Below are 27,801 nucleotides of genomic sequence, written 5' to 3' on the forward strand. Positions count from 1 at the left end.
ACAATAAACCAATGTATAAATATGGGGGGGGGATTTTTTTCCCTCAAGAGAGAACCTCAGAGTATCCCAGAGAGAGTACCCAGAACAACCAGTGATCGAAATCACGGGTGAAGAGCATGTTTGCTTTTTACCCGTGTCGGACTGTACAAGAGAAGTAATTTAATAATTAAGTTAATACAGGGAACACGGCTTATCATTGACCAAGAGCTAGAATCCCCCCCCCCCCCGAAAAAGTGTCGCAACAACATATTGGCGTATTCTATATACATTCGGAACACTTGATTTACATGTCGGCCTCCACACTGTAAGTCAATTTGATTGCAATAATTAATCCCTAACATATGATATAATTTGTTTGCAATAATTACGATTATTCGAGTTCCATGTAGTCCTCTTCAAAACATGTTCGTAATTAATCATCGTTAGTTGCCTTATATATAATCAATTGAAAGCAAAGGTCCTGATACATGTATGAAGCCAAAGTATCATAGCCGTTTTGACTTTTTCAAGGAGTAGTTGTTCAAATTTCAACAGTTTGCTCAATTACATGATTTGTTTCTGTACCCATTCTTAAGGAACACAATATGATGTGTGATATTGTGAGGTCAACTGGGCCTGTCACCAAGGTCCTTTAACAATGTTGCACATGTGTAGCGGCCGATTTCATTTCCTTCTACTCAGTCTGGGACTCCTCCAGGTGCAACTCATACATGGTAAGTCATGCAGCCGACTTCCATTCCCCCTACTAAGCCTGGGACTCCTCCTGATGCAACTCTTACAAGGTAAGTTATGTGGCCGACTTCATCTCCTCCTACTTAGCCTGCGACTCCTCCTGGTGTAACTCTTACATGGTAAGTCATGTGGCCATCTTCATCTCCTCCTTCTGAGCCTGGGACTCCTCCTGGTGTAACTCTTACATGGTAAATCATGTGGCCGACTTCATCTCCTCCTACTAAGCCTGCGACTCCTCCTGGTGTAACTCTTACATGCTAAGTCATGTGGCCGACTTCATCTCCTCCTTGTAAGCCTGCGACTCCTCCTGGTGTAACTCTTTCATGTTAAGTCATGTGGCCGACTTCATGCGAGTCGGCATATGGATATTAATGTGTTTATAGAGTATCGCACCTTGTGGATGTTGATTTGCTCAATTTTCTTTTCAGGTGCTCTTGGAATAACGGTGAAAAATAGCCTTAGTAATTCACATCCACGCCTCGGCGAAACGATAACGCTGAATTGTACCATTGCGGATGGAATCACCAAAAATGTTACATGGTACAAGGACAAATTTCACAAAACAAGTGTTTATTTGACGCATAATTGTGAAGTTGTCGCAGAAGGGTATAAATCGAGATTAAAACTCGTTCAGTGTGGAATAAATATTGAGCGTTTTCAATTGAGTAATGTTCAAATTTCCGACCGCGGGGATTGGCAGTGTGAGGCTGATGGAGTAAGAGCCACAACTAATCTGAAATTATATGTTTTAGGTAAGTTTGTCGGTATCCCTGGACTTCAGGACTATTGTACACCACCGATATTTCGGCAGGCTTACCAGGGGAAAAAGTTTCATATACTTTTTTAAGCATCTGGTTATTGTGTCATATGACTAAATGAATACTGATTAAATCAAAAGAGACACGCGGCAGTCATTTCTTTACCATTGTGTTTTCTCTTCATACATATAATTGTGGTCTGTGGCGATTTGCCGTTGAAAAGAGTGAAAAGAATATTTATTTATGAGGGGAGATGAAACAAAATTATTGATGACTACATGTAAGCATCCATTAATAACAAGTATACGTGATAATAACCACATACATGGCCTGAATGAATGTGTAATTAACAAAATGTTTCAGGGACTTTGTGTTCGTGGTAACAATTATTGCTGGTAATTATACCGACAGTTTATCATTCTGACAGCGGTGATATCATCACAAATAATGTGCAATCTTTGGTTGGCTACATGTACGTCATTTAGGGTTGTGATTGGAGTTCTGGAAGGAATATCAAAAGTGGTTAATTTTTGTCAATATAAAATCTGCAGGGGGCATGCTAAATATAGGGTCTTGCCGTACTCCTGATTCCAAATTAAATTTGTTATCCGAAGGAATACACTGATTAGTGCAAAATATCAATGTGCTCAAGACAAAAATGATGTTCATTTTGTTTTGTGTTTGGAATGAATTTAAGCTACGAGATGACCTGAATGTCACTACAAACTCTGCGTGCGCCTGGTTAGAGCACGAGTTAGTAAATGACTTCAAGGGTACACGATGGGAAAGAAAAAGTCATCATATCTGAAAATGATAAAATATCTCATTTATAGCTTCGTGCCTAAAAGCAGAACGAGCCTCTTGCTTAAAGGGGACATGTAGTCAAGCGAGCGGACTTCAGACAAGCCTAATATAAAAAAAAAACAACTCATGGCTTTATCTTGTGACAAACCTTGCTAAACCGTTGAATATGGATTTATTTTGACAAAAGGTCGGAATGCATGCACTAGGGTCCCATTTGAGCGACACCCCTAAGGCCCTCTAATTTTTAAACGTCCCGTTCGTTGACCCCATATCCCCTTTAATATACGTTCGATGACGCCATCTATTTGCAGTTCCACACAACGTTCAAGTAAAAGTCAGCAAGACGACTGTTAATGAACATGAATTTGTGCGCTTTGAGTGCATCACCAGCAACCCAGAGCTCGTTACGAGGTACATGTGGCTGTGGACAAAAAATGGCTCAATCGCAAAACAAGTCATCCAGGACTCCGACACTAGCACGAAGAATGGAAAGTTCGTGGAGTTCCCGCGTATCCCGTACGATAAGAGTGGGACATACTCTTGTATGGCTTGGAATGATGCTGGAATGGGACAGGCGTCGGCAGTCCTTAATGTACAATGTAAGTTTGTTTTGGTTTTCTTCATAAGGTCTGACAAGGGCCCGATTTAACTGAATTTAAAATAGTGAATATTGGTTTGTGTCGAAACCGAGGTGATTTATATATATGCAACCACCAAAAAAATTTGTGTGAGTGTCTTAAGTTTTGCAGATTTTGCAGTTAAACTAGATTTGCGAAAAGTGCAACAAAAATTTTATTGAGAAAAACCGAACGAAATTTCCTAATATACGCTCAACAGCAAAAACGTGAAACGTATATTTTTCCAGAAAATTTGCTAAAGGTAAATATAAGATAATATAATTGAGGGATTTTTTTTCATTTTCACCTTTTTTCCCTCTCTTCTTTCGAAGCTACCAGCGCTTACTTTGTTAGATCAGGTCACATAAATGTATCAGCAATGCGACACATGTTGAAGAAGTATGAATAGAGACATTAGCACATTAGACATTAGCACTAGAGCACTCCCACTAAATACATACATGTAAATTACATAACTTAACCATGCTCAAAATTTCTCCCACAGACTCTCCAAGGATAGACCCAGGAACCAAAATGAAATTTGATGTGGTTGGCGAAATTGGGAAGGAGGCAATGTTTAAACTGTTCATCATCGCAAACCCAACTCCAGTCACAACTGGTTACACCTGGTCCAAGGATGGCAATGTCTTATCGCAAACATCACCAGATTTTGAAATAACTTCTGCGCCAACTTCCAGCAAGTTGAAAATCAATGATGTCAAATCCTCGGATTATACCAACTATTCCTGTTCGGTTAAAACGAGTGGATTCCAGGGCAAGGTTTTCAACTTCAAGCTTGTCAAAGCAGGTAAGCTCCTCTGAAAGATTCCCATTAAGAACGGGGGGAGGGGGGGTGACTATTCTCAAAGAACAGTATTTTGATATTCATTCGTGAAAGGGTTAATGAGTATTATGTTAATCACAACTTACCCTTACTTTACAGTGTCCTACACAAGTGACTTAAGTAATAGTGTGCTAGTAAAGACCACAGGTGAGTAGTTGTTTTGTGTCCACTTTTGACAGGCTTTCAATAAATCATATTGAAAGATTCTGTTAAAACTGAAATGCGCAATATGTGAGATCAAATTATTATTAATATGGTTACATAGTGGAACCAAGCATCTGCTGAAAGAATTTAACATCTCATAGTATCTAAAACCTTTTTTTGTTGATGCATGATCAATATTTTGAGAGACAATCGTTAAGTTTGTATTGGCGACGCTGCCAAAATTAATGTGTTTCATTTTGTCTTGGAGGCGAAATAAGTGAACGAAGCGGGCATGTAACAAAACACAATATATCTATTGATACGTAATGATATGTAACAAGGGTTGGTATAAAACACAAACCGGACCTGCAGCCAGCAAACCGTTGAAGGATACAGTATTGTCACAAAATGTACAGAATGATGTGCGATATCTCGCTTAATGTTACTGAGTGTCAACTGGTGGTAGACCAATTGAAAACGAGAATTAGGAATTGATGATTGAAATCAAGGTTATGTTTCTACAATGTATACATAGTTATCCAGAAAGAGGCCGAGGACAAGGCAAGAATACCCCATCATCATCCTGGTAGTCATTGGGTAAATGATCTGGGGCAGGGAATCCGATGGTACTGTCTTCAGCAAATTCCTTGATTTCAGAGTTATTATAGATCTGTGCGTCTGATGCTGATCCTTTACCACCGAGGTCTGCCCAGATGACCTTGTACTCTGCGTCTACAAGGGCCATGAGTACAACAGAGTAAAATCCCTTGTAGTTAAAGTATTGGGAACCACTCTTTGGAGGACACTTGCAGGCAATGTGCTTCCCATCTAGTGCACCACATGTATGCGGGAAGTTCCACTTCTGAAGGAACTCGTCAGATATGGCATGCCATCCCTCAGGAGTGGTGGGACAGGTCATCAGCTCGGGCATGTACTCATCGATTATGGCTTGGCAGACCTCTCTGACGACGAGTGACTGGGTGTTGTTGGGTACCCTCCATCCGTACTTCATGGTTGAGTACGTGCTCCCAGAGGCAAGGTGACGCAAAGTCAGTGTGAGCTTCAGGCCAGGCTCCAGGGCCCATATTCATAAACATACTTAGGCCAAGTATGATACCCAAGTTCCTACCTAACTCAGGTGTCATGCCTAAGTGGAATTCAATATGCTTCTTACCTAATGTATCATGCACAAAATGGCCCCTATATTTGAGACACCTCTTGAGGTGTCTTAAGTATAGGACTGTTGGTATGATTAAATTATTTCTGGGCATTCCTCAAGAGACATTCGATCAGGATGGCCGCTTTAATGCTTGCTGTGCAAGAGGAAGTTGCACGACGTCGAGCCTTTAGAAGAGAACGAGACCGAGAAACACTTTTGGAACTAATCGATGCTGTGGGAGATGAACTCGATCCAATAACACTTCGTAACCATGCACTTCCGAGGGAGCTCAAAGTCCTAGCTGCCCTGCGCTTTTATGGTACGGGATCCTTTCAGATACTCACCGGTGACTCGGTTCAAATTTCTCAACCGACGATGTGCAGGGTAATTTCCCAAGTTACCCGTGCCCTTCTGGCACTAGTTCCCAAGGTCATCAAGTTTCCTGCGCTGGATGAAATTCCTAATATTGTTGAGGAATTTCACAACATAGCCAATTTTCCCGGTGTGTTGGGACTTGTGGATGGAACTCACGTGTGGATTTTGGGTCCATCGCAGCATGAATGGCGTTATATCAATTGGAAAGGGTACCATTCGATAAACACCCAGGTTGTGATGGACGCACAATATCGATTTATAAATGTCGTTGCCAAGTGGCCGGGTAGTACGCATGATTCGGTCATTTTGAGAGAGAGTGGACTTTCAGAGATCATGTCGCGTCGGGATGGTGAAGAAATATTACTTGGGGATAGTGGATACCCTGTTCAACCATGGTTGATGACTCTGTTTCTTAACCCCGAGACAGCAGCACAACGTCGCTACAACAAGACCCACAAGAAAACGAGGTGCCTTGTTGAGAGGGGATTTGGTCAATGGAAACGACGGTTCAACTGCCTGCATGGTCAACTCAGATACAGCCCACAGAAATCATGCGAGATAATTGCGGTGTGTGCAGCCCTTCAGAACATTGCAGTTAACAGAGGACTGCCAGACTTCGAGGATCTGCCTATTGAGCATCAGCAGCCACGGCAACCACAACCTGATGATGACCACGAAAATGTTGCTGTACTTCCAGATAGACCAAATGGAGCTGCCGCCAGGAACGACATTGTGAACAATCACTTCCAGTAAAAACACTGTACATGTAAGTAGGACAGAAGACATGATATACTAGTATGTTGTTTATTTCAGCATTTTTATTCCAAAGCTACATTTCATACAAATTTTACAAACTTGTAAGAGAATAGTCAAACGGAGAATTGTTGTTCGGGTAGTGGCTATGTTGTAGGCTTTGGCTGGTCACAGGCATAACATGTTGAGTTTCAGTAGCTAACTTCTGCTTTTTCATATTCAATACATCAATCACAAGTAACAATTTCCTTTTCTCCAACACAAGTTTCTCAATTTCAATTGTAGCACGCTGTTTCTCTAAAGCCAAAAGTTCTTTTTGGATTACAGCGACATCACTCTTATCATTGGTACCTTTGCCCTTTGGTCTACTTTCAGGCTCATCGTCAACCAATTGAGTACATGGATTTGGTAATGCTGACACTGCAGTGGAGGACTTTCGACCCTTGAGTGTTAAGGAGTGGAAAACATGACAGGACCTTTTGGCCGGTGGTTGTTTCTGCGGGGTCGATGCCGTTTGTGTGTCTTCTAAGTCACTGGAATCGGTGAGCGTTGGATCTTCATAGCTGAAACAAGTGTAATTTTTTGGTAAACTCTTTGTGTAAAAAACTTCAAACAAATTTTGACACGATACGAAGTACTGTACAAACAGTCCCTACCTGATACTTGCAGTGGCAGCATCATTTGACTCTTGCAAATAGCTATTCTTAGTTGGCGGCTGTGAGCTGTCTATACCCCCGTCAATTCCGTGGACTGTTGGGTCATCCTCACCAATTATATCGGCTATCTTTTGAGATAGAAAGGATGGTTCTTCTGGCGGTGGCCCACCTCCTGTAAAAGAAGAGGCACATATTAAAGATGAAGAGACATTCTAGAATCGAATACACTGGCCCTTTAAGGTTTACTTCAAAAGGTTTGAATCAATAAAGTGTTAAGGTTGTTATAACTTACTTTTGGAAAATACTAAATTTGAAATTAACGGCTATACCTGTTTGTCCTAGTTTCTTCTTATACACGCGATATTCATCTTTCATTGCTGAACAAAGAGTCTGCCATTTTTTCATGAACTCCGCAGCTGACCGAGTGACCGAAGAACTTCTTTTGTTCAATGTAGCAGTAATCCTCTCCCATGCCTCGTGTTTCTTCTTATTCGTGATAGTCGGAGAAAACTTGGAAGTAAGAACCGAAAATTCCCGCTTGTACTCATCGCAAAGGCGAAATTTCTCTACATCACTAAAATTTGGTTTTCTTTTGGCTGCCATTGCGATTGAACCCGAAGTGACGTTGGCCCAGTTTAGCCTAAAGCCCGGTCTACACTAGCCAACATGAACCAACAAATGTTGGCCAACATTGGCCAACATCGTGTTGGGCCTTGTTGCAGAGGCATGTTTGCTATTGTTTGCCAGTGTGGACGGGTCCAAAAACAAGTGAAAACATCAGCCAACTTGTTGGCCAATGTTGGCCTATGTTAGGCCATGCTACTTCTGAACAACATGTTGGTTGGTGTTGGGCAATCAGCAGCCAATCAGGGAACAGATTTGGATCATGTGATGGAGCTACTGGGACAAAATGGCAGCCTCAATGAAAGATAGAGAATGGCAATTTCAAGAAATTGAACATTTAATTTCAGAATACGAAAAGCTTCATCCATCCGCAGGAAATTCTTGAGGCTTTTGAAGTCTGAGGCCATTAACTCTTGAAGGAGGCAGTGATAGGCCCCATCATGCTTTTTCCACAAGTATGGCTTTTGTCAGTTGCGGCGGCGACGGGGGTTAATCACAACTGAAAGAATTGCTGCTGAAGCACCTAGGCATGCTTTCTTCCTGTGGTTCTCCATTGTTTTAAAGAAAAAATGAAGAGAAATGACTGATTTTCCCTCCAAATTGCCCTCAAATTCATGCCAAACACGGTCAAACTTAGTCAAACTTGTTTGGCAATGTTTGCCTGTGTTTGATAGTGTGGACGGGTCCCCAAACATTCGCCAACATGATGTTGGCTCATGTTGGCCAACAATTGTTGGCGAATGTTTGCTAGTGTAGACCAGGCTTAAGAGTTTTATACCCCATCTGTGCACCCGTCTAGACACCGAATTTGTCACATTTCAATGGGTTTATGCAACTCGTAACGTTGAAATTTAACAGGAAATCTGACATCCTGCATTTATGCATGATTCCTAGACTTACGCATCATGCAGAGATAGGTATAATGCCTAGGCACATTTATGAATTCCAAGATAAGCATCACACCTGGTTATGCATGACACTTACAGTTTATTCCTGATTAACCTAGGAAGTTTTATGAATATGGGCCCAGGGGCTCCCTGTACCAGGTGTGTTGTTTGGTGATCCTGGCCCCACTCTGGCTAGCAGCTCATCGAACATATCGGGGGGGCATCCGCATGAAGTTTTTGAAGGATATTTGGTCCTCGTTTCGGACCTCCACCAGAAGCTGGTCATAGAGGCCAAACTGCCGTCGCCTTCCGATACATGGTCTCACCCAGACTTCGCGTCTTCTTCTTTTTCTCTTCCTTCTTTTTATTCTTAAATATCGGATGTGGTGAACAGCCAAATCGATTAGATCATACTGATGTTGAAGAAGAGCTACCTCCATCCTCTCTCGTCGGAGGTCCACGAAGAACTGAAGAAGATCTCAAAATGGGAGCCTATCAATACATTTTCTCAAAAGGCTGGAAATACGCTGGCCATATGCCAATCATACGCTACTTGTACGTTAAATGCGTTACTCAATCGTCAGGCATACGCCAAGATGTCTATATACGTTGCAGATACTGTACGTCACACATACGTTGGATGTACGTTACTCATGCGCTGTCGATACGCTAGCTGTATGTTACACCTTCATGCCAACGTATGTCTAGCGTTTGACCAGCGTACTCGACCTATGAGTAACGTACCTCTACCATAACTCTCGCGTATTCAGATCGTATGCGTAGCACATGCTTAGCGTATAAACCGTACGGCCGAATTCGCACAACATCTTTAAGCATGCTTAAAAATAATTGTCTACCTCGCCGTATGCCAGCGTATGCAACCGTATGCGACCGTCCTTTCAACGTATTCAACCTATGCCTAACGTACCCCTAGCGTATGTCAGCGTATACCAGCGTATGAGTTATATTTTTCATACGCTGGCGTACGCTAGTATGATACGCAATAGTGTGACAGGGCCATTAGATGTCTCTCATGCATCTACTTGAATTCAAGGAGATGGGGGGGGGTTAGGGTTGTCAAACAACACTATTTTGATATTCATTCGTGGATGGGTTGATGAGTATTATGTTAATCACAACGCACCCTTATTTTACAGTGTCCTACACAAGTGACTTAAGTAATAGTGTACCAGTGAACACCACAGGTGAGTAGTTGTATTGTGTCCGCTTTTGACAGGATTCGACAAGATTCTGGTAAAACTGAACTTCTTTCTATGTGAGATCAAATTATTATGCCCCCGCTAAAGTGGGGGCATTATGTACTTGGGTGGTTTCCTGCCGCCACCGCGTCCGCGTCCGCCGCACTGAATTCCAGACTATAACTCAAGAACCCCTTGCTCGGCTGACTTGAATTTTTTAGGGGGTGTAGGCCTAGTGTGTCAAAGGGTCCCTATTGTTTTTTGGCGCGTTCCAAAATCCAATATGGCCGCCAGCCGCCATATTAGATTTTCGCATTCCGCTCGTTTACTAGAAAACCAGAGGTCCAACAGTCTTCAAACTTTTGTGGTGTGATGGTCTATGGTAGGGGAGGTTCCCTATCGATTTTGGGCCCGACCCGAAATCAAAGATGGCCGCCAGCCACCATCTTAGATTTTCTCATTCCGCTCATTAACTGGAGAACCGGAGGTCCAACAGTCTTCAAACTTTTGTGGCGTAATGGTCTATGGTAGGGGAGGTTCCCTATCGATTTTGGGCCCGACCCGAAATCAAAGATGGCCGCCAGCCACCATCTTAGATTTTCGCATTCCGCTCGTTAACTGGAGAACTGGAGGTCCAACAGTCTTCAAACTTTTGTGGTGTAATGGTCTATGGTAATGGAGGTTCCCTATCGATTTTGGGCCAGACCCGAAATCAAAGATGGCCACCAGGTCCCCGACTTGGTGATTTGTATTCCGCCCCGTAAATTAAGAACCGAGTGAGTGACAGACCTGAAACTTATGTGGTGTTATTACCTAGTGTAGGGGAGGTTCCCTATCCATTTTGGGCCCGATCTGAAATCCAAGATGGCTGCTAGGCCCGACTTGGTTTTTCGCATTCTGACCTGTAACTCAAGAACCAAGTGAGTGACAGACCTGAAACTTATGTGGTGTGATCAGGTTGTGTAGGGGAGGTTCCCTGTCGATTTTGGGCCTGACCCAAAATTCAATATGGCTGCCAGCAGCCAACTTAGATTTTGGTATTCCGATTGTTAACTGAAGAACTAGAGGTTTGACACACTTCAAACTTTTGTGGTGTGAGAGGGCGCATACATTCGCAATTTGCCCCAATTGCGTTATATATTTCCAGTTGTTAATATGGTTACATAGTAGAACCAAGCATCTGCTGAAAGAATTCAACATCCCACAGACTCTAAATCCTTTATTGTTGATGCATTATCAATATTTTGGGAAACAAGCGGCGTTGCCAAATGTGTTTCATGTTGTCTTGGAGGCGAAATAAGTGAACGAAGCGGGCATGTTACAAAACACAATCTATCTATTGGTACGTAATGATATGTAACAAGGGTTGGTATAAAACACAAACCGGACCTGCAGCCAGCAAACCGTTGAAGGCTACAGTATTGTCACAAAATGTACAGAATGATGTGCGATATCTCGCTTAATGTTACCGAGTGTCAACTGGTGGTAGACCAATTGAAAACGAGAATTTGGAATTGATGATTGAAATCAAGGTTATGTTTCTACAATGTATGCATAGTTATCCAGCAAAGTGCATTTTAAAGTAGCTAGAATAGATATCACTAACATCAATCAGGTTGAGCTAAAATGTTGGCCGGAACCCGGGTCTGCCTCGGTTTTGATCTACGTTTTAGCTCCATTCCAGTTTATGAACGTATGTTCCCTGGAGAACTTGCTTAGATGTCTCTCATGCATCTACTTGAATTCAAGGAGATGGGGGGGGGGGGAGGGTTAGGGTTGTCAAACAACACTGTTTTGATATTCATTCATGGATGGGTTTATGAGTATTATGTTAATCACAACTTACTCTTACTTTACAGTGTCCTACACAAGTGACTTAAGTAATTGTGTACCAGTGAACACCACAGGTGAGTAGTTGTTTCTGTCCGCTTTTGACAGGCTTTCAATAAATTATATTGAAATACTCTGGTAAAACTGAACTGCACTAGTGAGATCGAATTATTGTTAATATGGTTAAATAGTAGAACCAAGCATCTGTTGAAAGAATTTAACATGCCACAGACTCTAAAAGCCTTTACTGTTTTGAGAGACAAGCCTGAAGTATATACAGGCGGCGTGGCCAAATGTACTGTATTTTACAGAATGATGTGCGATATCTCGCTAAATCTTACCGATTATCAACTGGTGGTAGACTATAATGGGCAACGAAAATTGGGAATGGATAATTGAAGTCAACAAATCAATCTGTGCACTTTTATGCAAATTTGTTTTAGATATTACACAATGTCATGTTAGCCAGAGTGCGGTCAGGATTCCGAACAAGGCAGGGCCACATCTCGTTTTTGCATCGAGTCGCAATTCAGGACTTCCATTCAGACGCAATTCAGGACGCGTTAGGCCAGTGTGTGTGATTAACATTAGACCACCAGAACTCCTAGAACTACTGCTTATAACTCAGGTGCCGGGCTTAGATGGCAGCACCGTGTATTACCTTTAGCATGGCCAGCTCTTTATACGAAAAAACACGCGATCTCGGGATGTCCATAAAATACACAAAAAACACATTTTGCGCTGAAAATATATATTGGGGAAGTAATGGCTTCATGGGTAAAATCTACATGCACATAAGAAAAATTAGGAGATTAGGAGCGGTTAAGACAGTGACAGACATATATAGATGGAGAGAGTATACTGCCTGAGAGTGAGATCTGTATTTACAACTGTTCTATGACCTTGCACTGGCACGCTGGCACTGGCTGCCACTAGACCAAGGATGCATCCACAAAATGGTCTGCAGTCCACCGAAATTTGTATGAAATCGGACTGTTGTCTGCCATCATCAAGGGCCGTGCCATTCTCAATATGTCTTGGCCGACTTAGTGCATTTTATGGTATAATGTGAGATGTATTTATAATCTTAACTACTTTTATTTTACAGTTGCTGTATATTTTGTTTTCGGCTTTATTTGCGCCGTCATATTCCTTTGGGCATGTTTGGCACTTGCTCAATGGTAAGCATTAAATTAGTTGTTAATTAATTCCCTACACATAGGCCTCTTCACATCATGTCATAAACCATAGTAATAGGAAAGATGATGTACGACAATAAACGACTTTTTAAAACGGCCTCGAAAAACATGGTTTTTGAGCTCAATCTTAGTAAAAATGCCATTTCTTGAATTACCACTTTTCCCTATTACTAGGGTATGTACACTGGTATTAGCAGGGTATGTACACTGGTATTAGCAGTTGAGCTTTTTTCTCTTGACGAAGTCATAGTGGGTTTAATACTAAATCAATAGAAAATGGTAAAAATCTCGCGGCCGTTCAAGGCCATGCCAGAGGTCAAGTATTTTTTTGCCATTTTTTTCAAACAAAAATTATTTGCGAAACGAAAGCTATCTCAGCCTTAACACCGCAACATGTTTTCTTTCATACGGAAGCTTCTTTCTCAAACGAAAGGTATTTGCGAATGGAAAGCTATCTCGGCTTTACGAAACGAAAGCTATCTCAGCCTTAACACCGTAACATGTGTTCTCCCATGCGAAAGTTATTTATGAGATCCTTCATTTTTGTAAAGAGATTATTATATCTACTTATACAGACATGGCCATGTCTCTTTCTCTCTCTGCATATATCCAACACATGGGTATTACACTTTTTAATTGATTCTATGTAGGCGCCATACATAGAATCAATTTGTAAGTAATATCCATGTATGGATATATGGTGAGATTCATGTGAAATAGAACCAAGTTTATTCCTATGTAGGCGCCATACATAGGAATAAAGACCCCATTTATTTCAAACCATCTCAGACTTGAACAGCCCGACTCAAGTTGTATATATGTGGTCCATACTCAAAAACTTTATTACTTGGTTTAACCTATTTTTTTTTGGCTACCAACCATAGAGTGACACCTGGTGTCATTTTACGAACTAAAAAGCGCCACCTAGTGTCAATTTGATAAACTAAAAATAGTCAAACTGACAAACTAAAATATTTCATTTCATGAACTATAAATTGTAAAAATTGTCAATTGAATAAAAAATTTATTATGTAATTGCAAGCAGTGCAATCAGAATGCAGAATGTACAACTATGTACCCCTAGCAGGGTACTTTAGCAGGCGAGGGAACCGATGGGGTCCTGAACATGGTTTTATTCGACATAGGGATATCCCTGGTATGGCACTTAAAGAGACCCCTGTAAATGATACTAAACATGACTTCATCAAGAGAGCAAAGCTCGACCCTATCTCAATGGAACAACCAATAATGAAACAATATGACGTGAGTACAGACTTTCCAGCTGAATTATGTCGTAAACGATGTACATTGTTTGAATACAAGAGAGAATTGAATCAAGATTACATAGGAAAACAATGTATTACAAGTTCTGTAACAATTGTTATGCAACTGCTTACGACGATGACGGTTTCAGATGTCTTGAAATTAATTTTGATAATAATACAAGATACTTTGACAGCATCCTTAGAAGATTAGACCAGAGATGATTGAATGAATCAACGGTAAATTATTTAAAAGATTTCGTCGAAACTAAATTAAAGAGTTACTTCTCTAGTCGAAGGAAATGGCTCAGTGATACAAGATATGAACAGACAGTTCAATCTGCATTGAAATTTGGTACCGCCAATAGACCAACTAACTTACCGAACAACTCCCTCTCGGATAACGTCCTTACGGACAAAGTCCCAAGAGAAAAGCGCGAGGAGATAAAAATCGTAAGAATAAAGCTCTGGGTGTATGAAATGTTTTTCAAAATGCACTGTGGTGATGATGATTGGTTTCAAGAGACTGAATTAATCAATAGAGCACTTGGTAAACCTCGATTAACTAAAGACAATTTTAATGATCTTAGACTGGTTTACCATGCATACCTCAGATACCTACATTATTGTGGAATTAAGGTCGCCGTAAATTACAAAGTATTTTTACACCAAGCTTTTGATTAGTTAAAAGTAGATTATGTAGTGCTGAATCCTTATCTGACGAACAATGACAGAATCAGTGATTTAAACCAGTTATGGAATGGTTTCACAAGAAGTTTTTTTAAAAATTAATCATGAAGATGTTAAAGAGAGTTTAATTATGGCTAAGGATACTGATCAAGGAATGGTTTTACAATGTAGCTTAAAAGCTAAAAGATATATCTTGTCTTATCGTATATCAGGACATAAGAGTGATTATGACTACGTCAAGAGAACAATGTTCGATATTGAGTAGTTTTGGAAATACACTTAAATAAATACAATGAATAACACAGCGGTAATCGAACAGCAGTTGAAACAGATCGGTGTGCTTAATCCCAAATCACAACAAGGGTATGAACAAGGGTACCAACAGAAACCAACTATGACTTCGTCAAGAAAGCAAGGCTCAACCAACTCGACTACCAGTTCAAATCTAGTAAACCCGAGTCAAGGTCTAGTTAACCCTATTCAAGGTTTAATTAACCCTAGTTGTCAACTAGTCTCAACTAGCAGTCAACTAGCCTCAACTACGACTCGACTAGGTTCGACTAGCAGTCAACAAGCCGTAACTGATAGTGGTATTAAAGCCAAACATGACCTTGAAGTGTTAGTTGCTACTGGTTAAAGCAAGGATTTCTTGAATAAAACAAATAACATGTAATGACTTAGGTATATAGTGTGACAGAGAAGAAAATCTTGAAACACCATAGGATCAACCAGACAACGATGGCTGCTAGGCTAAATTATTTATTGGGTTAGACAGTCTTGAAAGCTTACACTAAATTAACAAAGTTGTTCTTGTTGGTTGATGATGCATATGATCTTTATGAAGTCTTAAGAAATGATTACATCGTTACCAATGAACTTGACAAGTGGTTAGGGTGACTGAGTGTTAGGATGGGAGCATTAACCGATTTGGCATCATCAACTCTTATCACTTTAGGGCATTGTCAGGAGATTCAGAAAGGGCAAAGCCCGAATTAGCAAAGCCAGGAAAAATCAATTAAGATAGATGGACCAGGAGACTCCTGTGACACAGGTGACAACCATTGAGAAACCCAAGAAACAAAGATCAGAGAAGCGATTAGCATGGTCAAGAGAGTTAGGTAAAAGGTCACACAAATTTAAGAGGTTAAAAAGGGAAAGCAGACAACCACAACCGGTTGAAGACAAGAGAGTTTCATTCGAACCAGAGACAGAGCCAGAACCTGAACCAGAACCAGAACCAGAACCAGAACCTGAACAAGGGTATGAAACTGTCTCAAAGACCTCATCTGGTATGATTGTAGCTGTGGCAGTAGTTGCTATTGTCGCTATCATTTACTTCTAAAAAAGTCTTCTTAAGGGACTCTACATCAACCCCAGTCTGGCTCTCCCTTTGTTTCTTTCTAATACCATTTTTCATTGAAATGTACTTCTTCTTCTCCTTAAGGATTAAACTAAACTCTTATGCAGAGATATGTGAATATGTTAATGCTTACTAACTAAATCATTGATAGTGTTTTAGTATGGAAAGAGCAAGCATACTTATCTTATCATGTTTTTCTATTTTCTTAAGTATGTTCTTCTTCTGCCATCTTAGAAATGAGGAAACAAGGGCACCCCTATTGTCACACCACCCAAAGCTAAACCTATCGGTGCAGTGATGACTCCAGCTAATGCTGAAATAACAACAGAGCCTGCTGTTTCACTTACAAAATTGAGACCGTGGCTAATCCCAGTAATAGCGTCAAAACTCTCTTGCATTTGGAAAAACCTTTCTTCTACATTCAATCTCATCTTCGAAAAACTTCTTGACATCAGTGATTTGTTGAAGCCTGCAACTTTGAGGTCCGTTCTCTTGTGATCCTTGTAAATTGGGATTCAAATTAGGATTCAAATTAGGATAAAGGGTATTGCCTTCTTCCATATCTATTTAATTAATGAGAAAAACTAGAATCTATTGTTGTCTCGGAACGAAGTATGCTAGGAACTGGCTTACCAGTAATGGGTTTATTGGTAGATCTAGGAACTGGCGTTACTAGTTTAACTGTGATTAATGGTTCACCAATAATGGGCTTACCAATAGCTTCTTCTTCTTCTATTTTACCTGCTCGTCTAACTTTCTGTAAAACTCTTCTAATCTTTCTTTACAGTTAATTGGTCACTTTGTCTAATCCCAAAATCTTCCCATTTAACTTAAGTAAAACTTAAGGTAAAATAATCAATTTAAAACTTACAAATCAATCAAAAAATCACTGATCATTTTAAAACTTACTAATCAATTTAAAAATCACCAATAAATTTTATACATAAGACAGTGGGAATATGTACTTTAAGTCATCAGGTGTTGTAAATTTACTTTGAAGTCTATTACTCAACTCAACCATTAAATTAATAGTTTCAGGGTTTATGCCATTTAGAAACATATCGTTGTTTAAAAACCATACCTGATTCCATGTTACCGTATCGAATTCAATGTAATAACCAAAATATCGTGTTATCTCTCTTTTCCAGTTTTCTATTAAACCCCAATCATAGTAGTAAAACCAGTTTTCATTACGTTTAACCATCATGATATTAATAGACCTATCTAACTGTTCTTTAAAAAGACCCAGTCTACTCTACTGCAGCACTCTTCTGTCTGTTTTCTTCCTCAGACATTGGTCTCATGTTAAACCAAGAGAAACATAGTTCTGAGTAATCCTTAAATTCCTTTATTGGTATACATGATCTAACTCTTCTTTAATTGGACTTTGGAGCATTGGCAGTTTAACCATTGTCTGAAGAACTCATCAGAGTAACCTAAACCTAATGCTGAACAATCGGTACCTTGAGATATCCTGTATATGAAATATCAATTCCAACAAGATCTACATTTGCCTCTTTTACCATCTTTAGCGAATTCACCATCACCTGGTAATTTCTCTTCACCACATTTAGTGCATTCTTTGCTTATCGTTTCACCATATACATTGCAATAATCTATTGATTTATTTCTTCTATTCTTTGCGGTTTAGGTCCTGATCCTGGTCTTGGTCCTGGTTTGGGAACAAGTTTAGTAGCATTACTGATACCAAGAGAAATAACAAGGCCTAGAGTTCAAAAAGCTGTTAATATGACACCAATTGTTAAACCTTCCATTTTGAAGTGTAACTTAATTATATCCTTTAGAGAGATATATGAATCTGGTTTCTTCAAGACATCAACAATTAAGCGCTTTATTCTGCTTGTGGTGCTTTCCATTTCTCTATCCAACTCAAATGCTTTTTGACGTTCCATATCCAGTTTGTCTGTTAAAATAGCCAGTTCAACTGTTACATTACTTTCTTTCCTTAAATATTCTCTTGCATTAATGTCTCCTTCAGCAGAGTTTGCGAATTCCTTGTTTTTGTTTTTTTGATTTTTAAGCTGTTCTTTAAGTTCTTTATTATTTTTCTCTAGATCTTCTATTTGCCTATCCTTAATCTCCAACCTTATTAACACCATTCGTCGAACTTTGTTCTCTTGACGAAGTCATAGTCTTCACTTTTAATGTCTCTACACTTGGTCCATCCATCATTGGTGGTGATAAAGTATTTTTATTATCAACACTATTATCTTACCAAGTTTAGCATTACTTGGTGCAATTAAGATATTGTTATTGTAACTAACTATCTTACCCCCCCCTTAAGAACCATGTCAGATCCAATGCTGTAAAGTCCTGGTGATAATACATAATCAAGCCTGTATGTGTATCAGATAATGACCTCTGGAACCTGGCAATTGAAGTTGGTAAATCAGGATGTTTGTCAATCGAGTCCCGTAGAAGTTGGACGAAATCCTTCTGAGAATCTAACTCCATCCCTGGATTATTAGCAATTGGTGTTCTTGTTAATACTTGAGCACCCAGTATGCAATAAACATAAGTTCTGATAGAATCATTCAATCCCTCTATCCCTGGATTTGAGAAACCATTTGACTTTAGAATCATGAATTGTTGGTATGTTTGACATGGTTTCTGTTTGATAAAATCAATTACATTTTTATGTTGTTAACGTGATACCTGATGAAGTATCAGGGTACTGGAAATTAGCCATTCCAGCATCCCAGTCTGCATCAAACATTGGAGGCATTCTGTTCTCATAAACGTGCGCCAGGAAGAAATTGATTTTCGAAATATTGATGTAATAACCTTGATCAGTTATGTTGGGGTTGTTATCCGGTATGGTCCAGGAAGTCCATGCCTCGTTACTGCAAACACAGAGAAATCATATTCATCATTTAGTTTAAACTCACTCAATAACTCTCCTAGTTTCTTACGGTTTATGTTATTGTTTAATTCATTAAAATTGGTTTCACCTAGTGTTGGTATCTGTAAGATTTTTCATGATTTTACTTAGTTGGTAAAAGCTGTAAAACCTGTAAAATGACTTGACCATTGGATCACTATGGTTTTAATGGTCTTTAATTGAAATCCCACAACCGGTTGTTGCAAACCATACTGCCATATTAAATTGATTCTGGTAAAATGATAGTGGCTTGTTCACCAGTGTTAGAAAGTCCTTTCTATTTTTCAAACTTAATAACCCAGGAGTTATGTATTTTACATTGAAAAATCTATTAGTGGTAACATCAAAGATCAAAGTTAAAGAAGTCATAAGTAAACATATCTTTATGTTGTGTTGCTAATGGGTAATACCTATTATTCCTAACCTCTTTTAGGGGTCGAATAAAGTCCGGAAATCCGGTCCATATTCAACTTTTGGGAGTTGAATAAAATCCTGTCGATGAGACCAACGGTTCCTTCTATGCCAAGACTCTGGTGAAATACCGTGTGGCAAAATAATTACCATTTCTATTTATTTATCATTAATTTTACTATTAAATCATAGTGTACACCCTAGTAATAGAGCAAAGTGGTAATTCTAGAAATGGCCTTTTTACTAAAATTGAGCTCAAAAACCATGTTTTTGAGGCCATTTGAAAAAAAGTCATTCATTGTCGTACATCATCTTTCCTATTACTCACCATAGATAATTGATGGCAAGCTTGTTCAATTTTTCTATCGTTCTTGGTTTTCTCGCAAAATTTCCTTTCTACGTACCATATTCGGGGATTCCCATTAACACACTGGCCTGTAATGTAGGTGAAATATTATTGATTGGTACCGTAGTAGGCCTATGGTATGCATGTCGTCTCATATTCAATTGTTACAATTATACATCGACATTTCGTAAGGTATAATATCGATTGTATCGACTCAAAATGGAAATAATCGAGTTATTGATGTACAGTAGAACATCCACTTAGCAGACACCTCACTATCAAGGTCACCTTCTCTATTTAGGACACTCATTTTGCTCCCAAATTGGGTGTCTTCATTTCAATTTCATCTCTCTAATGATCAGTACACCTCGCTAGTAAAGATAGCACCTGTCAGTCCCGAGGGTTTCTTTAATATATATTCTACCGTATGAAATAGTAATGATGTTTATTTACAATGTTATTTGTTTGGCTTACACAGGAAACGTCGACTGAACCTGAAACGGTCTAAGAAAATTACTGGACCTGCAAATGACAGCAATGACGATGCTGCAAGAAATGAAGTGATATCAATCAGGAAACGCCCTGATCATGCCAACAATTTCGTTAATGACGCATCCTCCCACTCAAAACGCACAACCGATAAATATCCCGCACAGCCAATGGTAAGGCCCCCCGTTTCAGTTCGTTTTGAGAAGGATCAAGAAGAGCCCGCGTGCTCAGGCGATATCTTGGACGTATATTCATATGACTACGTAGTCAATGAGTGGCAGAGTAATGAATCTGGCTCTGATCACAGCCCTGTTCCTGCTTGCCGGACAAGTCAGGCGACGTATCAGATAGACCGGGACGATCCTCCCTCACATGAAGGCATGCATGGCTTAGGACATTGTGTCTCATGCGAGGGGAAAACGAATCAGACGGCACAGGAGCCTGAAGGTAATTACAACGACGTAAGAAATGTGCGACAGGGACAGTCTGGTCAAAACACGGCTGAGAGAGGTACAAGCCCTGCTTGTTTAGCAAAGGAATCGACACCCTATGGCTCGTATGAAGATGTTGCTTATCCCGATCAACAGTCATATGAGCATCTACAACCAGTGTCCAAAAATGATTATTTAGACTTCAGGGGGCTTAGTGCGAATAATTGAGACCACGAGTTTTATTTAAGGTAAAACATTCCTCCCCTGACTCTTTTTAGTGTAATAAAACCGTAAGAATAACCCCTCGATTCATGAGGTAAAGTACGTGGCAAGCTAAAAGCGGGAACACATTTTTATGCTGTTTTATTAGAATATGCCATCGTAAAAGAGTGAAATTTGGCACGGATGTTGGTCACATGTTGTCTTGATGCAACGTTTTGTACTTTTTCGAAAATTGACTTCAGCGGAGCAGTTATGAGGAGTTATGAGGAGTTTTAATCGGACACTATCAATTCTCCTTACTCCCTGTGGGGTGACTAACATTAGTCCATCATAGACTCGATCTGCTACGCTGTACATCCAGCCTATGTGCGACCTCGAAAAAAACAAAAAACAAGTCAAAAGCACAGCTATCGTCGCCGTAGCACTGTGGCACAGACATGTTTTGATTTAGGGTTATCACGGCGCCATCTACAAGGTCCTACATGTCAATGGTATATCCAATCCCCGATAGCCGGTCACGTGAGGCAGTAAATGATGCGACTTATAGACTTTTATATGTTGTTCTCCTCGAACTGATTAAGTATGTTTTCAATTTCATCATGGAATTGTCAAGGTCCGAGTGTGGGGCGATGGAAGCTCTCGAATGATAATTTCTTGAGATGCATTACCAGCCATGATGTAATTAGGCTTTGGGATTCCTGGACCAGCAGAGATGACAAAATGTGTTTTCCTGGTGGCCATGTCGTGAATCAGAATAGACCTCTTTGAAAGAATGCAAAACGTCAATCTGGTGGTGTTTTGTGTATTGTGAAAAATAACATCAAAAAGGGAGTTTCCTTTGTTGATACCAAGATTGACAATATTGTATGGATGAGGTTTCAATCTACGTTCTTTAGTTTCAAGAAGCACATTTATTTTGGAATTGTATCAGTCCTCCTGAATGTTCACCGTATGTAGGTGATACATGGGACATTCTGGAAAATGAAATAAATTTACGTAGTAGAGATGGAGCCATTGCTCTGCCCGGCGACTTTAACAGCCGAATTGGTATATTCTAGGATATTCTATTGCCCATACTCCAATCGATTCAGACCTGTATATTTATTATTCTGATACAATTTCCTGTCGATTAACAGAGGACAGTGTTGTAAATAGCCATGGTAGACAATTAGTAGACTTGTGTAATAGTTCAAAACGTAGACTTATGAATGGGCGTAATAGTGGTGATTACTTTGGTAGTGCCACCTACAGGAAAGTTTGTAAAGTTATGTTTTTTTATAGCGTTATTGATTATGCTGTAGTTTCTGAGGAGCTTCTGTCCGGTTATTCCAATTTTTGTGTCCTATATCATTTAGCAATGATGCATCTCTTCCTCGAGAAAATAGGATGAATGACAGTAATTCTCCTCATGACATTTTCCAAAAAATTGATATCTGATCCAAGTAATGTTGATAAACACACAGATACTCTTTATCTTTCAATGATAGAAAATAAATTAGAAGTCTTGAAGTTGTCATCGCTTGATACTAAGAGTGAAATATCCAATGCATTAGATGTTATCAATGATGTGTATTTAAGTGCATCGAAAATTTATATGAAATTAAGTAAACCTAGAAAAAACAAAAATGTGGCTGTCAAGCCTTGGTACACTCATGATTGCAAAATATTGCAACACCGGTGAAGAGTCTTTGCCGACCCTAAAAACTATTGTTGGTATGTCAGTTGAGACAGACATGTAACAAATATAGAAAGTGTTTACGTAAAAGTAAGCAGGAGAATATGGAGGCCCTTATAAACAAATTTTGCAGTGTGGAGAAATATAATCCAAAAGTATTTTGGGAACACATGAAGAAAATTAATGGTGCTAATAGCCATCAGACTAATGACTTTGATGTTGATATCAATGCTTTTACTGACCAATTCAGGTCACTATCTCTTCCCCATAAAAACAGCGTGCCAACATGTAACCCTTGTGAAAATGGGAATGACAGTAAGGACCAAGAAGAAACGGTAAACGCAGAAGTTCTTCAACAAATGTTTGAGAAATGTTCCGCCTCATTAGATTATCCATAAGGGAGGTCGAAGGTGTCATTTTTGAATTAAAGAATAAGACAGCAGTTGCTTTTTGACAACATTTCGAATGAAATGATAAAGTACATGTCGAGTTTTATGCTGCCTGTTCAGACCAGGTTGTTTAATGCTCTGTTGAAATTAGGTCATGTTCCAGATGTCTGGAAAAAATTGGTATATCACACCTCTTTTTAAAAATAAAGAAGACAAGGATGATCCTAATAATTACAAAGGAATAACAATCACCAGCTGTTTAGGCAAAGTTGTTTTTTCAGTGTTGAATAATAGGTTAATTACTTATCTGACAGATAATGATGAGATTAGCAATTGTCAAAATGGCTTTAAGAAAAATGGAATATTTTCATTATTAGAGCGATGGTTAACCAGTATCTTAATCAAAATAAGAAAGTATACTGCTGTGTGTTGATTTAAAAAAAGCCTTGGATAGTGTTTGGCATGATGGCCTATTTTAATAGTTACTTCAAGCAGAAGTGGGAGGAAATTTTTTCAATTATATTCAGAAAATGTATGAAAATTTGACACATGATGACATCGAGTCAAAGGGTTTTTCGGAAGGGTACACCATAGGTTGATGTTGTGAGCCCTGCTTTGTTCAATCTTTTTGTAAATTGTATTGTTCCACTCCTTGATAACAGTAATCCCTCTCCTGCAGATTTAGACGGGCTGAAATTAGTTGCTCTTCTACATGTATATGCCGATGACTAGGTGATTTCTCTCAATTAGAGCTATAAACCTGCCTAGATAAATTAGACAGTTGATGTAGGACTTGGAAGTTGCAGATTAATACATCTTAATCCAAAATACTTATCTTTACAAAAGACTATCTAAGGTAAGGAAATAAAAATTCCTTATTGGTAAATAAGAGTTAGAAGTTGTATCTCACTACATGTATCTAGGGACATCAATTAATTATACTGGCAGCGTAAAGCCGGGAATAGAGACACTTTCATATAAGACACGAAGGGCTATGTTTGTTTAATGAAAACTATTAATAGTAACAATCTTGCTCTGGATATTGTTTTAAAACGATTTATTACATTCATTTTTCGCATTTCGACGTATAAATGTGAAATTTAGGGTTTTCATTACATACACATCTTTGCGCATAAAAACCCAAAGTATTTTTTCAGTATACTGGAAAATCTCCCATTCGAAAAAACGTTGACAACATTTTGTAAATGAGTGTCAACAGGTACACCACTAATAAGGGTACATTGCAGAACTAGGTGTTTATTCTATATTAATGTACATAATTAAGCATAGTTACGAGTATTTAATCCTATTGAAGAAATGTAATCACTCTGTTTTCATGAAAGCGTTAGCTGTTGATGAAACTTTGAAAGTACAACAAAACCTATGTGCATCTGTCAAACTTGTACATAACAATTTAGAATAAGCTAATGATTTGGTTTCAGACGGGGTGTTAAAAGTAAATACGAACTTTCTTTTTCAAATCATTATTTGATAATATACGTGTCAATGTTAAACAAAAAAACAACAACTTAAGAATGTATAGAAATGTAAAAAAAACTCATAGTATTGAAAAATATTTGTGTATCATACAAAGTAAAAGCTTTATATCATATTTTGCTAAACTCAGATTGAGTAATCATCATCTGATGATAGAAAAAGGGCCCACCTTTTGCTATCAGCTATATGCTATATGCGACTTGAACTAGACGAAGACTATGTCCATGTAACTGTAAAGTAGTTAAGAACGAACATCATTTCCTTTTTATCTGTCCCGAATTTAAAGCATTGTGGAATGCTTTTCTAAAACATGTGTGCTCTTCCGGTACGGGAGTTCAACATTGTACATCTGTTGATGTTTTTTTTATAAAATACTTGGAAGTAATGATAACGCAGTTTTGATTCATGTTCTTAACTCGGTGAACAATATGTTTAATTTGAGAAAGGAGAAGATCCTATCACAGTAGTTTTCATTAAACATTTTGTAATTTATTTCACTTCCCCCTGTTTGTAAATGATATGTTGTCCTTTATCTTACCACATATGTGTTACTCTGTAATATGTTTGGCTTTAATAAAATTTCAAAATTTGAAAAATTGATCTTTGAGATTTCGCGGGAAATGAAACTGTAAACAAACGCACGTGCGCAGTTCAAATGGTCAACAAATACGGACTTGGGTTTTCCCAGTGATTTGATGAGGGCGAACCCTTTATGGCACAGCCTTATTCTAGGTGGCGCTTCTTGAGGAAGGACGATGTGTGGACCAAAGAACCAAGTTGTGTTCCAGGCAATGGAATGACGGAGTCATCTAGATCAGGGATGGTGGAACTAGCCAGTGCCCAAAAAAATTAACACCCTTAGAGTTCCTTTAAGAACTTGATTTTGCCTTGCATCGTATCGTCGTGAAAACCAGAGGAACTCGTGATCATTGTCCTTGAGTATGGCCTTATATAATCAGTGTCAGTTTATGCCATTGGGCCTGGGAATATTTTGGGAAATGAATTTCTATACAGGGTGTCCCAGAAAAAAAACTAAATTCTGCGAAAAGGGTTAACCATGCTAGAAGTAATCTGATACCTTGAATACATACAGCATTGCATCACTGAGCACCATTGTATAAAAAATGGTATGTAAACCACCTTTAACACTACTAATTTTGCATAGTAATTGTGTCATTATTGAATAATGATGAGGATGAGGATGGTCAAGTGTATCTTCAGATAATTCATTAAGACATGGTCCTAAGCTCTAGTTGCAGTTCCAACTACCGGAAAATGGTGCATTTTGCCACTTTCCAAAAAATGAGTGGACCGAAAAAGACACAATTACTTTGCAAAAAATACAAAAAGTGGAACAAACGGATTTTGACTTGGTATTTCAAATGAATGGTACTCAGTGACAACTCATTAGTTACGGAATTAACCCTTACGCAGAGTATTTTTTCTGGGATATCCTGTAGATGCAGACAAATAATCAAAGCTATGTTCCTTATAAAACGTTATGTTTTATTTTTTTCTGTAATCCTAAACCTGCAGTAAACCTACTGTAAACAAATTGAAATTGGTAAGAACTATTTTCTTGAACATGAGGCCTAGAAATAAATCAATAGATGAATGGTAGTAAGCCCTACTGCAGTACACCTGTCGATTGAAATAAATCGGATGGCGGTAAGCCCCATAGGACACATCATGTACACATATAGTTAAAAGGGGCTAAAAATAAATCAATAAGGTGTCGGTAAGCCCCATAGAACACATGTAAATGAATTGGTACATGTATATGTTTTAGATTAATCAAAATTAGGGCTAGAAATACAACGTTAGCCCACAGCAGTCTCGTACTTGCTGATACTAGTTACATATAGTTCAAAAAAGATAACAAGTAAGGTACGTCATGTAGTTAAAAATAGCATCGCAAAACGAGCATAACCCCCTCAGCCCACACCCGCTGAAGGTGACATGATAGTAAAGTGGGCTGAGTGGACTACGGGCGTCACTCTTAAGATATAGGTGAAAGTAGTTGGTGAGAAAAAGGAACCTTTTTGGCTGATGAGCAAAAGTGCCAAGGTACACAATGCCACCATAAGACCGTAATATAACTCAATGATGAACATTCGAGCATCAATAGACATGCTCCAAAAACCAATAACTTACGCTATTTGACCCCCTGTGACCTTTAAGTAGGTCAAATAGAAAACCATGGGCAGGGTCAACAGTACAAAATTCATGATTTAAGCTAGCAGCATTCATGAGAAATAGCCAAAATTAGTTTCTCACACGAAGTGCCTCCTGGTCTGGGCAAAGTGTAGTTCAAATATTATCAAAAGTGCCGAAAGGCACAAACGCTCAATGGCACTATAAGACTTCAAACAATCCACGGATGAAAAGCCTGGCCTAAATAGCTATGGAGATAAACTCCGGAAACCGATTACGGTCATTTTATGCTATTTGACCCCTTTTACCTTGAAATGTCTGTCACATCAAAAACCCGGGTAATATCTGATGTAGTCTCATGAGCAGTGTCCACAGTACCAAAAGTAGTTTTTCACATGAAACGCCCCCTGGGGCGGAACGTAGTTCGAAAATCGTCAAAACTGCCAAAGGGCACAGTGGCAGCATAATACCTTCAAATCTCAAAGAGATGAAATGCCTAGCATTTATGGTTACGGAGATAGGCTCCGGAAATGAGTTCAACGGACAGACGGACAGACGACGCAGGCCTCGACAATACCCCTCTTGTATATATGGGCTGAGGGGTAAAAAGGGCTAAAACTTAATCAATAAGGTGGTGGCAAGCCCAACAGAACACATGTATTGGTACATGTATAATAAAATGAATCAAAATTAGGGCTAGAAATACAATGTCAGCCCACAGCAGTCTTATACTTGCTGATATACATGTAGTTAAAAAGATAACAAGTATGGAAATACCAATGATGCCACGAGTAAGAAATAACCGAACAGACGATCGAAAACAATCATATCAGCCATTCTACAATACATGCCACAAAGACTCTCAATCAGTCAATTTTACGTTTTTACACCGAAATTAACAGAATTGATATATTCATTAAATGATGAATATGATTCAACAAAACATTTCCAACCATTTTCCACAAGTGAATAAAGGTATGAGAAATATGTGGCTGTTGATTATTAACCAGGCCATACACGTATGTACAGTCATGATCAATAAGGAATACCAGGGTTTCCACCAGAGGCTAAAATGGGTCAAGTTACGTCACAAACATATATGTCACCAACAGCACCAATTATCTGGATTTGAAACAGAGTTTGGTTTTCTGTTCACAATACTAGAGGCCAAGTAGTAATAAGTCGAAAAGTGTTTCTGGTATTGAATTAATGACGGACCGATAAATAGGGGATGTTTTCCTGTTTTATGGTTGATGATCCACAAGTGTTCATACGTTGTGGGTGTCAAGTAGAAGTATCCCAAATTAAATGATGGGTCGACCGACAGAACCGTATTTTTCGGTATTGGTGCTTCAGAACAAAACCTTTCCAGATCACAAAACTACTTCCTCG

The 27,801-nt window shown here is 39.0% G+C and overlaps 1 protein-coding gene across 3 annotated transcripts; it reads left to right on the plus strand.

The window, feature by feature from the left end:
- The first annotated feature begins 485 nt into the window (after positions 1-485).
- Positions 486-24,840, plus strand: LOC135501170 (neurotrimin-like). Of its 3 annotated transcripts, XM_064793058.1 has the most exons (9): positions 486-713; positions 1,161-1,484; positions 2,606-2,893; positions 3,417-3,719; positions 3,855-3,902; positions 9,511-9,558; positions 11,412-11,459; positions 12,491-12,563; positions 20,031-24,840. In XM_064793058.1, exons 1-9 carry the CDS (start codon positions 638-640, stop codon positions 20,698-20,700), a joined length of 1,878 nt encoding a protein of 625 aa, XP_064649128.1. In that variant the 5' UTR covers positions 486-637; the 3' UTR covers positions 20,701-24,840. The 3 variants fall into 3 exon arrangements, with proteins under 3 accessions (XP_064649128.1, XP_064649129.1, XP_064649130.1); XM_064793059.1 differs by lacking the exon at positions 3,855-3,902; XM_064793060.1 differs by lacking the exon at positions 12,491-12,563 and having other exon boundaries at positions 20,031-20,169.
- The last annotated feature ends 2,961 nt before the right edge of the window (positions 24,841-27,801 follow it).

The sequence above is a fragment of the Lineus longissimus genome, chromosome 17 (genome assembly GCF_910592395.1).
Source record: "Lineus longissimus chromosome 17, tnLinLong1.2, whole genome shotgun sequence".
Lineage (NCBI taxonomy): Eukaryota > Metazoa > Nemertea > Pilidiophora > Heteronemertea > Lineidae > Lineus > Lineus longissimus.